The sequence below is a fragment of the Hordeum vulgare genome, chromosome 5H (genome assembly GCF_904849725.1).
Source record: "Hordeum vulgare subsp. vulgare chromosome 5H, MorexV3_pseudomolecules_assembly, whole genome shotgun sequence".
NCBI classification, from domain to species: domain Eukaryota; kingdom Viridiplantae; phylum Streptophyta; class Magnoliopsida; order Poales; family Poaceae; genus Hordeum; species Hordeum vulgare.
The window spans coordinates 294109951-294122388 of record NC_058522.1 but is presented as its reverse complement, the minus strand read 5'-3'; the positions used below and the strand labels follow the sequence as shown (position 1 = coordinate 294122388).

General features: G+C 44.4%; 1 protein-coding gene across 2 annotated transcripts; it reads right to left on the bottom strand.

Annotated features, from left to right (window-relative positions):
* Positions 1–1455: 1455 nt before the first annotated feature.
* Positions 1456–8321, bottom strand: LOC123452547 (L-galactono-1,4-lactone dehydrogenase 2, mitochondrial). 2 transcript variants are annotated; one of them, XM_045129209.1, is made up of 7 exons: positions 7554–8320; positions 5127–5377; positions 4851–5033; positions 3766–4168; positions 2311–2451; positions 2202–2209; positions 1456–1997 (listed from the first exon to the last, which is right to left on the bottom strand). In XM_045129209.1, exons 1-7 carry the CDS (start codon positions 8157–8159, stop codon positions 1871–1873), a joined length of 1719 nt encoding a protein of 572 aa, XP_044985144.1. In that variant the 5' UTR covers positions 8160–8320; the 3' UTR covers positions 1456–1870. The 2 variants fall into 2 exon arrangements, with proteins under 2 accessions (XP_044985144.1, XP_044985145.1); XM_045129210.1 differs by lacking the exon at positions 2202–2209 and having other exon boundaries at positions 7554–8321.
* Positions 8322–12438: the final 4117 nt, after the last annotated feature.

The following is a 12438-nucleotide window of genomic DNA, read 5'->3' as shown; positions in this document are numbered from 1 at the left end:
ATTTGGCTTGGGACAGATATATTTTGTGGGGAAGTGGTTGAGTATTTTTGGTGGCTATCTCTAAGCACTTGAGCAACCAATTCATCATAATAGCTCATCCCCTTTTAATAGTATTGGCTTTCCTTTGGACTCAAATGTGATTTCTCACAAAGTGTAAAATGAAGAGTCTTCTTGCTTGAAGCTTTAGCCAATCATATTCCTTCCTTCATCCAAGGGGCATCTCCACACAATCTTATAGCCAAAGCATATTTGAACTTTTCTGAAATGTACTTGGATAAATTAATTAGTCCAATGATGCATATGTTATGATTAATTACCAAAATCACCTTAGAGAGTAATTGCGCTTTCAATAGTCTTTTAAAGTAGGAATTTAGAGAAATGCTTGTTTTCGACCCCTAACCTTAGGTTGGACGTACATGAGCCTTTATATACCCTTGTAAGTCGCGGCTTTAGGGGAGGGGGAGTTGAAGTTAAAACTTAGAACCAGAACGAATTGCTACAACTCTTTGCATGGATCGTGAATATTTACCCCGCTCTGAGTTTGCATCGATCTGGATTTTTACGACTGAAAGTCAAGTGTTATATGTTGTTTCACTATAAATTGGAAGATTGCAGAACCGCTTTGTGGTCGGCGGCGAACGGGGGAACAACCCGAGAGTTCGAGAGCGTCTCACAAATTATCCAACAAGTTCACCATCGGCTCATTGAGAAGATTGGGCAACCCCTTATCACTCCGTGCATGTTCGGTGAGCCAGCGGCTTCCTATTCGGCATACTCATTCGCCACGCACAAGGCTATCGTAAAATTGGATGCTCGATGGCTAGGGATTGACAATGGTGTAGCCCCCTAATGGTGCCTTGTCAGTGGTTTCGATGTTGCTGCTGCTCGTGCGCTATCGCGACGACCTCTCAGTTTGTGGTCTCGATGTTGTTGTTGTTGCTCGTGTGCTATCGCGGCAACCTCTGAGTTTGCCATCTTCTTGTCTTGTTAGTGTTGCCTTGCACATTGTTATGCATAAACTGTGCTGCTCTACTCAACCACCCTTCTGTTTTAGATTGTTGGACCTTGCGTTATGTTGTAAACTAGATCAAGATTTTCAATCCAATCTTCCTTACCGTATCACAGTTTTCAACTTGTTTTCCCACGTAAACTGGATCATTTTCTTTCAATAAAAATAAATAATCATGTGGGCATTCTTCTCCCCCTCCTCGTCCCCACCCCCCATGTGAAATGTTAAAAAAAATCTTTATGGCTCAGTTTGTACTTGTTAAATCTCTCTCATGCGCTTATTTTATACTCTAAAATTTGAAGGGTGGGATAAGAAAAAGCAGATCAATCAAACACTAAAATAGGGATCTTCTTCCCTAAGGCAAACAAGATTATGAAAATCCACAGCAATGCCAAACACAGCCAACCATAGTGGCTCAGTACGATTGCGCAATCACAACACAATGATTCGGTTAAATTTTGGTTTAAAAAGAAATTATCCAGCTGCACACTGAACCGAACCAATTTGTTCTTCTTTCTCAGAATTTATTTCAACAGAGGATGATATATAGTACCATAGATAAGCATAGATTCTTTAGTCATGAACCAAAGGAATCCTCCTGCAACAAGCACTAAAAACTACCTCTACCAACCGAGCAAGTTCTACAAAGAAATTAACTCAGAAGCCACCAGCACATCATCATGATAGTTTTGACTTCTGATCCAACACCAACGACAGAATCCAACTTGAAGAGTAAATTTCTCCAGAGGGCAAAAAAGAGAAGATACACATTATGATAAAGCTCTGTGCCTTCAGCATGCCATCAATCAGAACGCGTTTACTTTGCATGTTGGACAGTCTGCATTCCTGGGAACAACTTCTCTAACTTGGCACTGGAGAGAACCTTGTTAGGGTCCAGCTCCATGCGTGCCTTGTTATACACGTCAATGGGGAAACGTTTCCGCAACCTAGCCTGCAGTTCAGCAAGTTCATCCTTGTCCTTTGGAACCTGAGAAGAATCGGAAATAATTCGTTAGGAAGCAAACCATTTTGTCAATAACGCTTGCAAGACAGTTTAGCGGGCCACTGCTATGCCTGCAAGAGAAGAGATGATTATGTTGGAATGAACAGGTATGATGCTGATCTTCCACCACGTCAAGCGAGGAGAAAAGACTAGCTTGCAGCATTGGCTTAAGTTGCCATTAATTTTTACCTTGATACCTGTAATATGGGTTTGTGGCCTTGTATAAAAAAATGAAGGGAGTAACAAACACCAAGCAGTAGTACGTGCAAATCTTGCATGTGATAGTAAAGGTTGGTACCTCAATTTTGGCCCAGTGTTCATATGCAGAATAATCATCCCACAGACTAGTTTGCGTCAGACTTCTGTAGTTGAAGAACTCCTCGGTAATATCCTTCCTTTGGCGAGGATTCGATGTTGGTAAATACATTATTATACCAACCTGCATTACATTAGCACTTTAAGTATTTTAAGAGGACTAACAAAGAAAGTAAACCAAAAGTTGAAACATGGTAAAAACTGCATAAAACCTTGTTACATGCTTAACACTGAGTATTGCCAGTTTCATCTACAATGCACCCTGTTCAAGAATTCATCCGATTAACCAGTTAACTTGCCGATTAATCCCTACTCGCAAGGTCACCAAGTGGCCGATAAACTGGTAAATCGTCCGATTAATGGATTAACTTGCCGATTAGCCTATTAATCCCCTACTTGCCAACCAACCAAGCAGCTACCAGTTTACGATTTCCTCAACAATGATAGTGAAGAGAACGTTTTCTATGTATTCGACTAAGTAGCATGAAGCAAAGTTCTTCCATGACTATTATTAGTTTATTACCGATACTGACACCTATGCATACTGATTTATGTAGGTATGGTTGCTATCTATGAAGTACATATGACATAATGTTGAAAATAGCAAAGCTTTTTCATCGGCTTGTAAACTACTACTCCCTCCGTCACGGTTTAGAAGGTGTGCTTGAAAATTCTCTGGAATCTAGGTGGTTATTGTTTGGCTGTAAGATGTCGTAGAAAATAGCATTCACACTACGCATGCATATAGAAGTAGTACAAGTACTAATTAGCTGTTAGAAGTAAATGCAATGTGCCTTAAACCTTGTCTATTATGGAAATGCACATAAATTTAACTGTGCCTTCTAAACCGTGACGGAGGTAGTACCCCTGTCTCAAAATATAAGACGTTTTTTGACACTATTTTGAGACGGGGGGGAGTAATTATCAAACATCACACTTTGAACTGAGCTATACAGGGGAAATGTCCTCTAAAAATTAGAATAGATTCTGCGAATGTGTGAAAACCATGATGAAAGTTTAAAATATCCGAAAAGAATTACCAAATATAGAATAGAACATGCTCTACATTTCTACACAAAATTAAGATAAACCCAAATCTCATTTGGGTCAACAAGAGAAAAATACTTCTGGAACAGTGACAGTGTATTGTTCAGTAACTCGGTAAGCATTTGCCTTTTTGGTATCTTACAAATCTGAACTGAGTCTAATCTTAAATTTTTGCATGGAAATAGAACATGCCCTCCTGTGAATCCGATATAACTTCAGAACTTTTGTAACTCAGATGCCTGATTTTGAAGCAATCTGCAACAGATATGATCCCCCGCATACAAGAGAGGTGCGGACAAATTTGTTGCGAGTACAAAAAAGCTTTAGGTGAATGATGACAACAGCAACGTTAATTAAAACAACAATAAAATGTGGCAGAAGAACAAGTTACCCATGAAAATATGTCATCTTCTTCAGAGCTTGATGCTGGACTCATGGGGCTCCTGCTGCGAGCAGTCCAACGCTGCTCAATAGGTGCAGGTGCAGGTATATCTTCCTTCTTAATCAACTGTAGCAACTCCTCCATATAATATAAATCCTTCATGTTTGGCTTTGCTAGAGTTCCTGTAGGGAAGCAGGTTTCAGAAACCCACTGCTGACCACCACAATCAAAACCTAGTATTTCATCACTCCAGCCCATGCGATATCCCTCAGACTTCTTCCAATACTCTGCTTCTGCTTTATTAATTCTGATCACATGATCTTTATCCAAAGGATCAAGGGCAAGCAATTGATCCCTCAATTCAGTAAATGAAAGTTGATCTATCGCTGGGTCTTTACTGTCGGCTTCAGTTCTGAAAAACATCTATAAGGTGGCATAAGCTAGAAACGAAACCAAAACAAAAATCTGCTATTCCTGAGTAAAGCTAGACATTTAGTGCGCATGAATTCAAAATTGACTCCTTTGAGTGAAGCTGCAAGTGGTCCTAACATATATTCAGTATTTTACTTGGCTGCATACACCTCCAATTTGTCTACCATTGTCTATCATTTCATGGTAGCACAACTGAATGCCTAACAAGCAGACACAAAAAGGTCCTACCTGACACTTATTGTACAACTTATGACATACGCAACTTTTCCTACAAACATCATGGCCCCCCATGCCTTTCTGAACGAGACAGAACAAAGTGACAAGGATCTCAAGCTGGAAAGGTCAAATTCAGACTAAAACATGTATGAGCAAGCTAAAAACACCATGGCCAGTTGGTAGCCAGAGTAAAATCACTTGCTCCTACCATTTCAGTTTCTAACCAAGGGAATATTTAGCCGATTCATTCAGATAATCAGGTACAAAGAATATCTGCATGAAATCTAAGTGAAGTTTGTTAGTAGTCAAGTGCACACATGGTAAAAGTGCAAGAGTATTTGTAATGTGCTCTCCTGTTAACCTAGAAAGAGTTATGATGAAGTTTCTATACAGAAAATCAAGGAAGCAGTGCAACTTATATATCGAACCACGCCAAGAGTTTGCACCTATATTTCTTCAATGACTCTCGGTAAAGGTCGCGGACATGCTGCAGGGCTTCATCCTTTCCATATTTTGATGTCAACTTTGGAGTTTTCCATCTTGAAGGAGGATTACATTGGACAACGACAACTGTATCAGTATATGGAATCCACAAGTACTTGATATGTTTGTTTTCAGAAAGCCATTTCCTGAAAAGGGCAGAAAAGCAAGGAAGTTAGACATTCCTCTAGTAAAAGATGCTAGAACTGTACAGACTAATCAACTGAGAAGTGTAGCATTACTGGTGGTTTTTCTTGATTTCATCTGCATTAGAAACAAAAGTATACTCAACAAGTTGGTGTCTTTCTACACACTGAAGAGTAACTTCTGCAACGACTCCTAGGCCACCAAGTCCACAGCGGGCAAGATAAAACAAATCAGGATCTTTCTCCCTTGATAACTCTATTGTTCCTTTGGCAGGAGTAACCAGTTTCATGCTAATAACCTGCTCATCAATTGGAGGCAATCTCGCACCAGTGCCATGGGCACCAACCTGTAGTCAATCAAGAATTTAACATTTGAAATTAGTTATTCATATTCATATCATGTCCAAACTGAAATTAGTGGATGTTAAGCTTCATTCACACAAGTTGTAGAGCAATACCAATAAAGCAATTAGATCCCTCAAGCAGTAGGGAGAGAAAAGTTGGGCATACAATATTCAGATGATAAGCAGTTAAGCACACATAAAAGCTAGTATACACGGTGAAAACAAATGGCAGGACATAGCTACTTTGATGCCAAAAGAACTGTTCTTAACTACTCCCTCCTTTCCAAAATAAATGTCGTGATTTCAGTTCAACGACACTTATTTTGGAATGGAAGGAGTAACATTCTATTTGTTGCTCCTTTCAGCAAATATAGTTCTTTCTCTCACAAAAAATGGGCAATTCTACCAAAAACGTTTTCACTTTTCAGTGGAAACACGTGGAATTCCATGCTACAAAAAATGTCAAAAAAATTGTACTTGGTAAGAAATTAGTAAGCATGTGCAATGAATATATAACAAAGACAAGGCTTATAGAATCCCCCCTTATGAAAAGCAAATTAAGTCCATCTTCTTCGCAAACCTCAAGTATTGGAGAACTTCTGGGTAAGAAATCTAAAAACGGAAGACACGGATGATAAGACTCAACTGAAGATAACCTTGGGCGTTTCTATTAACCATTTTCTGCAGATTGATGTGTTTGAACTAGAAAAAAGGCTTTCGACCTTCTGTTAGTATATGCAAGGACATGAACTAAATTTACTAGTAAAATTAAGTGGAAGTTTCGCCACTCTCTGGAACACAGTTGCTATATTAAGCAGGTTTGAACCCCTTGCATAGTGCTTAGCTCTGTTTTTGAGTCGCACGACTAGTCGTAGACTAGTCAACAAGTCGCGCTGCCAGGGTCGACTCGACTCTTGGGAGCGACTAGTCACGACTAGTCGTGGTTTCTGGGTCTTGAGGCTTGATTGCTTGAAGATGTGGTGTTCTTGTTTCTATCTGCCATTCATGTTTTGGTGTTGAACTTATTTACTTGCATTTGGATCTGGTTGCATATAACTTAATGTTGGACCTGTTGTGTTTTAATTTCATTGTTGAACTTCTTTCCGGGCTGCCCTTTTTTTGTTGAACTTCTTTATTTGCTACTCTATCCGTGCTATGTTTGATATTTGATCATTGGGCTGGACTATTGGAGTGTTGAACTTCATTCTTATGCAAATCTGATTGGTTTTAATGTCTTGTAGGCTGCTGGTTCATGGACAAGAGGAAGGCCCTGGACATTGTACGGAATGCCCAGGTTTGTATTACATTGTATGGTACTTTTATTGTACCTACTACCTACTGCTTGACTCACGTGAACTCGTCGACCATGAGTCTAGACTAGTCTAGAGACCCCCCCCCCCCCCCACCACCAGAGTGACTCATCGACTCAAAAACATGGATGGTCAGTGCATCTAAAAAAGGAGTTGAGAATTATCCATAAGCATAACTAATATCCTAATCATGGCTCCTTTGAACAGCTGCTTGTTCCTCCGAAAAAAGGGAAATAATAATCAAAGCAGTTTTCAATCTTCAATAAAAATACACGTTTCTATGTTAAAAAGAACATCAAAAACATCTTTAGATGGTAAACATAGCCATGTGCAATTAAATTTAGAAGAAATAATAAGCTTAGAAAGTATACATTACGAAGAAAAGCAAATAAATTATATCATCTCAAATCTCAAGTATTACAGAATATTTTAATAAGAAAATAAAAAAGAAAGACCTAATTAAATGACTCGGCCAAACATAGCCTTGAGTCTCATTGACCATTCTCTGCTAATTGATCTGTCTGTGAACTAAAAAGGCCAATCTAGCTCATATATTAGTAGGTGCAAGGACATGAACCGAATCTACCAGCACTATAGATGCAAAAGCTTTGTCAAATGCCGATCTGTAGAGCAATAGATAATTTCTATATTAAGTGTGGTTGAATCCCTGTAACAGGCTATGAGACGATGTTTTCTTGCTTGTATGTGAATATAACGGTAACTGTTGCAGTGTTGCAGATGCGAAGCATGCCATAGAGCATCTTCGACCAAATTTTTGCCAAGTGATTTTGCTAATTTTTATTGAAATATCAAAATTCATTAATAGATATCCATGTATGGAGGGAATAGCTTCCCCCAATCCAACAGACCTGAATGATGCCGCCGACCTGCTGCTCCCGAATGGACGCAAAGTTCTGCAGTGTGAGCCCATGCTCTCTGAGCGCATCGACGAGCTCGGCGACACGTATCCCGGCCTGCACCGTGACGGTCTTCTTCTTGACATCGACGTCGAGCACCTTGTCCATGAGCGCAAGGTTGACCATGCCGGCCCGGGAGAGCGCGAGGCCGTTGGGGGACAGCCCGGAGCCGAGTGGCCTGAGCCTGCGTCGCTCCCTGTGGGCGGTGGCGAGGGCATCCTCGAGCGCCGGGATGGAGTCGGGCTGGAGGAGGACGCGGGTGTGGACCTCGTGAGTGCCGCTCCAGTTGGAGACGGTGTGAAGGTCGTCGGGGAGGGGCGCGTACTTGAAGGGGACGGCCTTCTTGTGGAGCGCGTCGGGCGGGAAGGGGAAGGAGTAGTATGTGGCGGCGCCGCAGCCGAGGACGAGGAGCGCGTAGCCGGCGTACTTGCGGAGGTCGGTGTCGGAGGCCGGGAGAGGGGATGAGGAGGAGAGAGCACGAATGAGTTGGAGGTTGTGGTGAGGCTGGGAGGGGGAGGAGGCGCGGCGGAGGAGACGGGAGAGGAGGAGGTGCCGCATCGTGGCGAGGGGGAGGGGGTGCTCGGCGGCGGTCCAGTCGCGCCCGGAGGAATGGCGACGGAAGAGGCCACCGCACCAGATCGCGATGGGTTTTAATCGCCGGTTCGTTTGGGAACGAGGTTTTTGCTGGGAGAGTGCTAGGGTGAGGAATGTGTGTGAATTTTCATGTTAGGCTAGGTGTTTAGAGCATCACTAGTAGTATCCTCAAACCCTCAAACCAGTTTAAGGGTAAAGAATTAGCATTTTTTTTTACACTTTTAAGGATTAAAAAACAGGGGTAAAGACTAGAACCTTAAACCCAATCCTTATAACAAAAAAAATAAAACAAAAAGAAAGAAAAAGAGGCATACCTACGGGTCGGCGAGGAAAGCTCGGGGCGGCGCAGCTGCCTCTGGCCCGCCTCGCCTCTGGCGCGGCGACGAGGAGAGCTCGAGGAGGCCTGGGGCGCGGCAGGCGGCCTGGGGCGGGGTGCGGCGGCGGGGGGATGTCGAGGAGGTGGAGGAGAGGTTGAGGAGGCCGGGGGCGGCCGGACGGCGATGAGAAAGCTCGGGGCGGCGGCGACAGTCGCGTAGCTCGGGTGGCTGCTGCGCGGGGCGGGATCTAGCGGCAAGGAGTGCGGCGCACCTGCGGCGGGCTCATGCGCATCGATGGGAAGCGGGGGACGACCGGAATGGCGGCGGCCGGCGGCTCGGGTGGAAGGTTGGGGACGGGGAAAAGTCCCTCCCGCGCGACGACAGAACACGAGTGCGGGTTGGGGTAGTTTTCGCTCCCCAACCCTCACTTCTACAGGTTGGGAGGGGGTTTGAGGGTTGGACCCTTAAACTTTTTTGAGGGTTTGAGGGTTAAGGGGTTATCCTGGAGGTTTGCCACTTACTACCAGGGGTTTGGACAACCAATGGGATTGGCATATCATAAAAGGACATGTTATGCAACTGTGCATAACTTTATGAAATGAGGGAATGAGATGACCCAGTGTCAAAAAGAACGGACGTTGGGTGAAAATTGACAAGGAACGTACCCAATATGACGTCGGGATCCTCTGTAGCTTCTTCTGCTGAAACATAGTTCGCGCGGCCACGTGCAGGTGTTGGCTTCACATAGTAAGCTTTGACCGACTTGCCTTGCCCAACGGACTTTCCAGGTTGCTTGGCACCCATATTCTGAGGACACTCTCATGAGTAGTGCCCTGGTTCTCCACACTTGTAAGAGATCACCTGATTGACACGTGGTGCAGCATTGCTAGCTGGACCACCATAGGTTTTTGCTGGAGGATTGGTCTGATTCGCCTGAGGCGCCACATAGGATGGCCTCGGGGTATATCTTGGCGGCAGAGAGCTATTTGGAACCCGCAGCCTGCGTTTTGGGAACGCGGAGCCAGATGAGGAGCCAGAGTCACGGGAGTGCTTCTTCGTGGCTTCATAGTCGGTATGACCAGTCTCGGCACTGATCGCCTTGTTGACAAGAGCTTGAAAGCTTGTACGTTCGTGGAGGCGCAGGTCACGACGAAGTTCAGGGCTCAGACCCTTGCGGAATCTTGCTTGCTTCTTGGTATCAGTTGACACCTCTTCGGCTGCATAGCGGGCGAGGTTACCGAACTCACGGCTATAAACATCCATGGTCAATTTGCCCTGGGTGAAGGCACAGAATTCCTCTCTCTTACGGTCCATCAGACCCTCTGGAATATGGTGCAGACGGAAGGCTGCACTAAAGTCCGTCCATGTGGCTGCTGGTCCGGCAGGACGCATAGCTTCAAAGTTCTCCCACCACAGATTGGTGGGTCCTTCCAGAAAGTACGCCACAAAGGTCACCTTGTCGGCCTCAAAAACATTTGTAGAGTGAATCTTGCGTGATATACTGCACAACCAGTCATCAGCGTCGAGGGGATCGACAGAGTGATGGAACTTCAGAGGATTCAGCTTCACGAAGTCATTGAGGGACACTGCATCATTCCTCGGCTAACGAGCCGTATTTTGCTCAATACGCTCTAACAGACGGTTGGTCTCTCTTTTGTTTCTTTCCGCCTCAAGCATAACTTCCGCCAGAGAAGGCGGGTGAGGCGATTCCTCCTGCGGTGCTTGACTACCCTCTCCCTGCTCATGGGCAGGGGCACGGTTCAACCTGGTGAACACCATCCTGACAAACAAACTCACAGCTTAGACCAATATCAACATCAATACCAACTATGGATTAAGAATGCACTGAACACATGGAATGCGGAAATGAACATCCGAACAACATGGTAACAAGCAACTGCTATATATACACCATGGTTCATACACACCATTACATAGTTCAGTACAACCTTAATCAAAGAGCAAACTACTGAAAAGATGATACTACTCATCAGAGGCTTTCCAAGCTTCCTATACATTATTTTTCTATGCCTCCGGAATTCATCTCACGACATAAGCATACTCCACAAGACACACAGGACTGTGGAAGTACAGCTACTACCATACTACTCTTCCACTCACGGGTTCAGGCATCCGCATAAAACATCTCATAAAGGTTGCCTCCATGGCCTGGGAGCTCAACCTGCAGATCAGGAAATACTCGAGGCTGAGACCCCTGGGAACCGTAAGGACACGGGTGTGGCCTTGGTCCCCTGACTGGTGGTAGTAGAGGTCCCCGAAGAGGGGTGACTCCTCCTATAGCAGGCTAGTCAACATGAGCCGGAAGATGGGTCCTAACAGGGTTCAGCATTTCCATATCTCCATATCCTGTCTGGACTACAGGCGCCAGCTGTGTCAAAGCCGTCCACAGACGGGCACGTATAGCATAGAGCTCCATACGAAGGGCACGAGCATCCCTGTCTCTATTCTCTAACATCTCAGTGGTGGACTGCAACAGCGGATCCTCCATAGAGGAATCAAAGTAGACCCCACTGAGGTATCCTTCTTCTCCTGGCTGAGAGGCGGGAACATAGAAGAACTCTGAATTCTGCAGCAGTGCATGTCTGGCTCTCATGATGGTCAACATTGAATAGGCAGCATCTTGTACTGCCATGTCAACAGTAACCCCCAATCCATAAGGCCAATGGATCGGCTCCTCGGCTCCAGGGTAATTTGGGAATACCCTAACAGTGCACAGATACTGACTTTGATTAAAATCTCGGTACTGCTCCTCCACTGTATACTCTAGGTACCAGCGGTAACCGGCTACTGACATCATCCTGACTAGTATAGTTGTGTGACCCGGCACATCAATGCACCTAGTCAGACGGACCACCTGACGAGAAGGACGACCAGGCATCTGAAAATAGAGAGCAATGCAAAGACATTAGAGCTTTGGAGACAAAATTGGGCAGCATAACGGTTGTAAATGCTCAAAAACAATTTTGAGACAACCCACAAAAGATAGGATAGCATAACCATTCAACTATCAAGTTCAATTCCATGGTCATCAAAACTTACTTTCTTTCCCTTGGAATAAAAGAAACCCGGAGTAACTCTCGACTCATTGTCCTATAATCTACCGATCAGTAATACACGATCCTGAGAGAAAGATAAGTAACCTAGTTTTTAATCCCCGCGGGAAAGATGAGGATGACCAGAATAGAATAGTTTAAGAAGAGAAGCAAGAATCTTAAGACCCCTTCCATAAACAATTCCCTTATATATAACTAAAGAAATTCTAAACTCAACTTCGACCAGTTTGGCTTGGTAATCCTACAGTCAGTCAGGCTCTGATACCAACGCTGTCGGGACCCCGATCCTAAGCCATAGGAATCCAGCCTGTAAAACATCACATTCCTTTGCGGTCTCACGCACGGTTATCCCCACGGCTGCAGCCTTACCTTAGTCGGGACCGTTTGCGCCTTTTGACTCGCGTATGCAATTGTGTCGATAGCATTCCGATGTCAAAGAACCCGGGTCGACATGTCTAGTCATAAAATCAAGTGGCAGTTCCGTACAGGGACATGCATACATGACCCAACAAAAGCAGGTGTCAGTCATCAGCGAGTGTATACGAGTCGTAGCAAGCTACAAGGACTCCATTACACCGCGTGACATTTCCCCAAAGGGACAGACACTACAGCTAAGAAGGACACATGCCGGTCAACCAATGTGTCCGGAGCAGTAGCGAACTACCATGCCTCGGTGGAAACACAAAGGGGCATTTCTCCGTAAGGAATGCTACTAAGGCATACGACTAGGTGTTCGAACCCCATGCGTATCAAGTACAACACATGTACGCATGGCATACCCGATATGCATAGATACATCGATGGCATCACAACATAACCATAAACATACAACTTTATTTAGAAGACTCGGAA

What these genes read in the sequence shown, in the direction of transcription:
- LOC123452547 (XM_045129210.1), bottom strand. Translation starts at nt 8,159, where the DNA reads ATGCGGCACCTCCTCCTCTCCCGTCTCCTCCGCCGCGCCTCCTCCCCC. An exon ending in AGGTCGGCGGCATCATTCAG is followed by an intron (nt 5,378 to 7,553) that starts GTCTGTTGGATT and finishes GATTGACTACAG; the next exon opens with GTTGGTGCCCATGGCACTGG. An exon ending in GAAATCAAGAAAAACCACCA is followed by an intron (nt 5,034 to 5,126) that starts GTAATGCTACAC and finishes TGCCCTTTTCAG; the next exon opens with GAAATGGCTTTCTGAAAACA.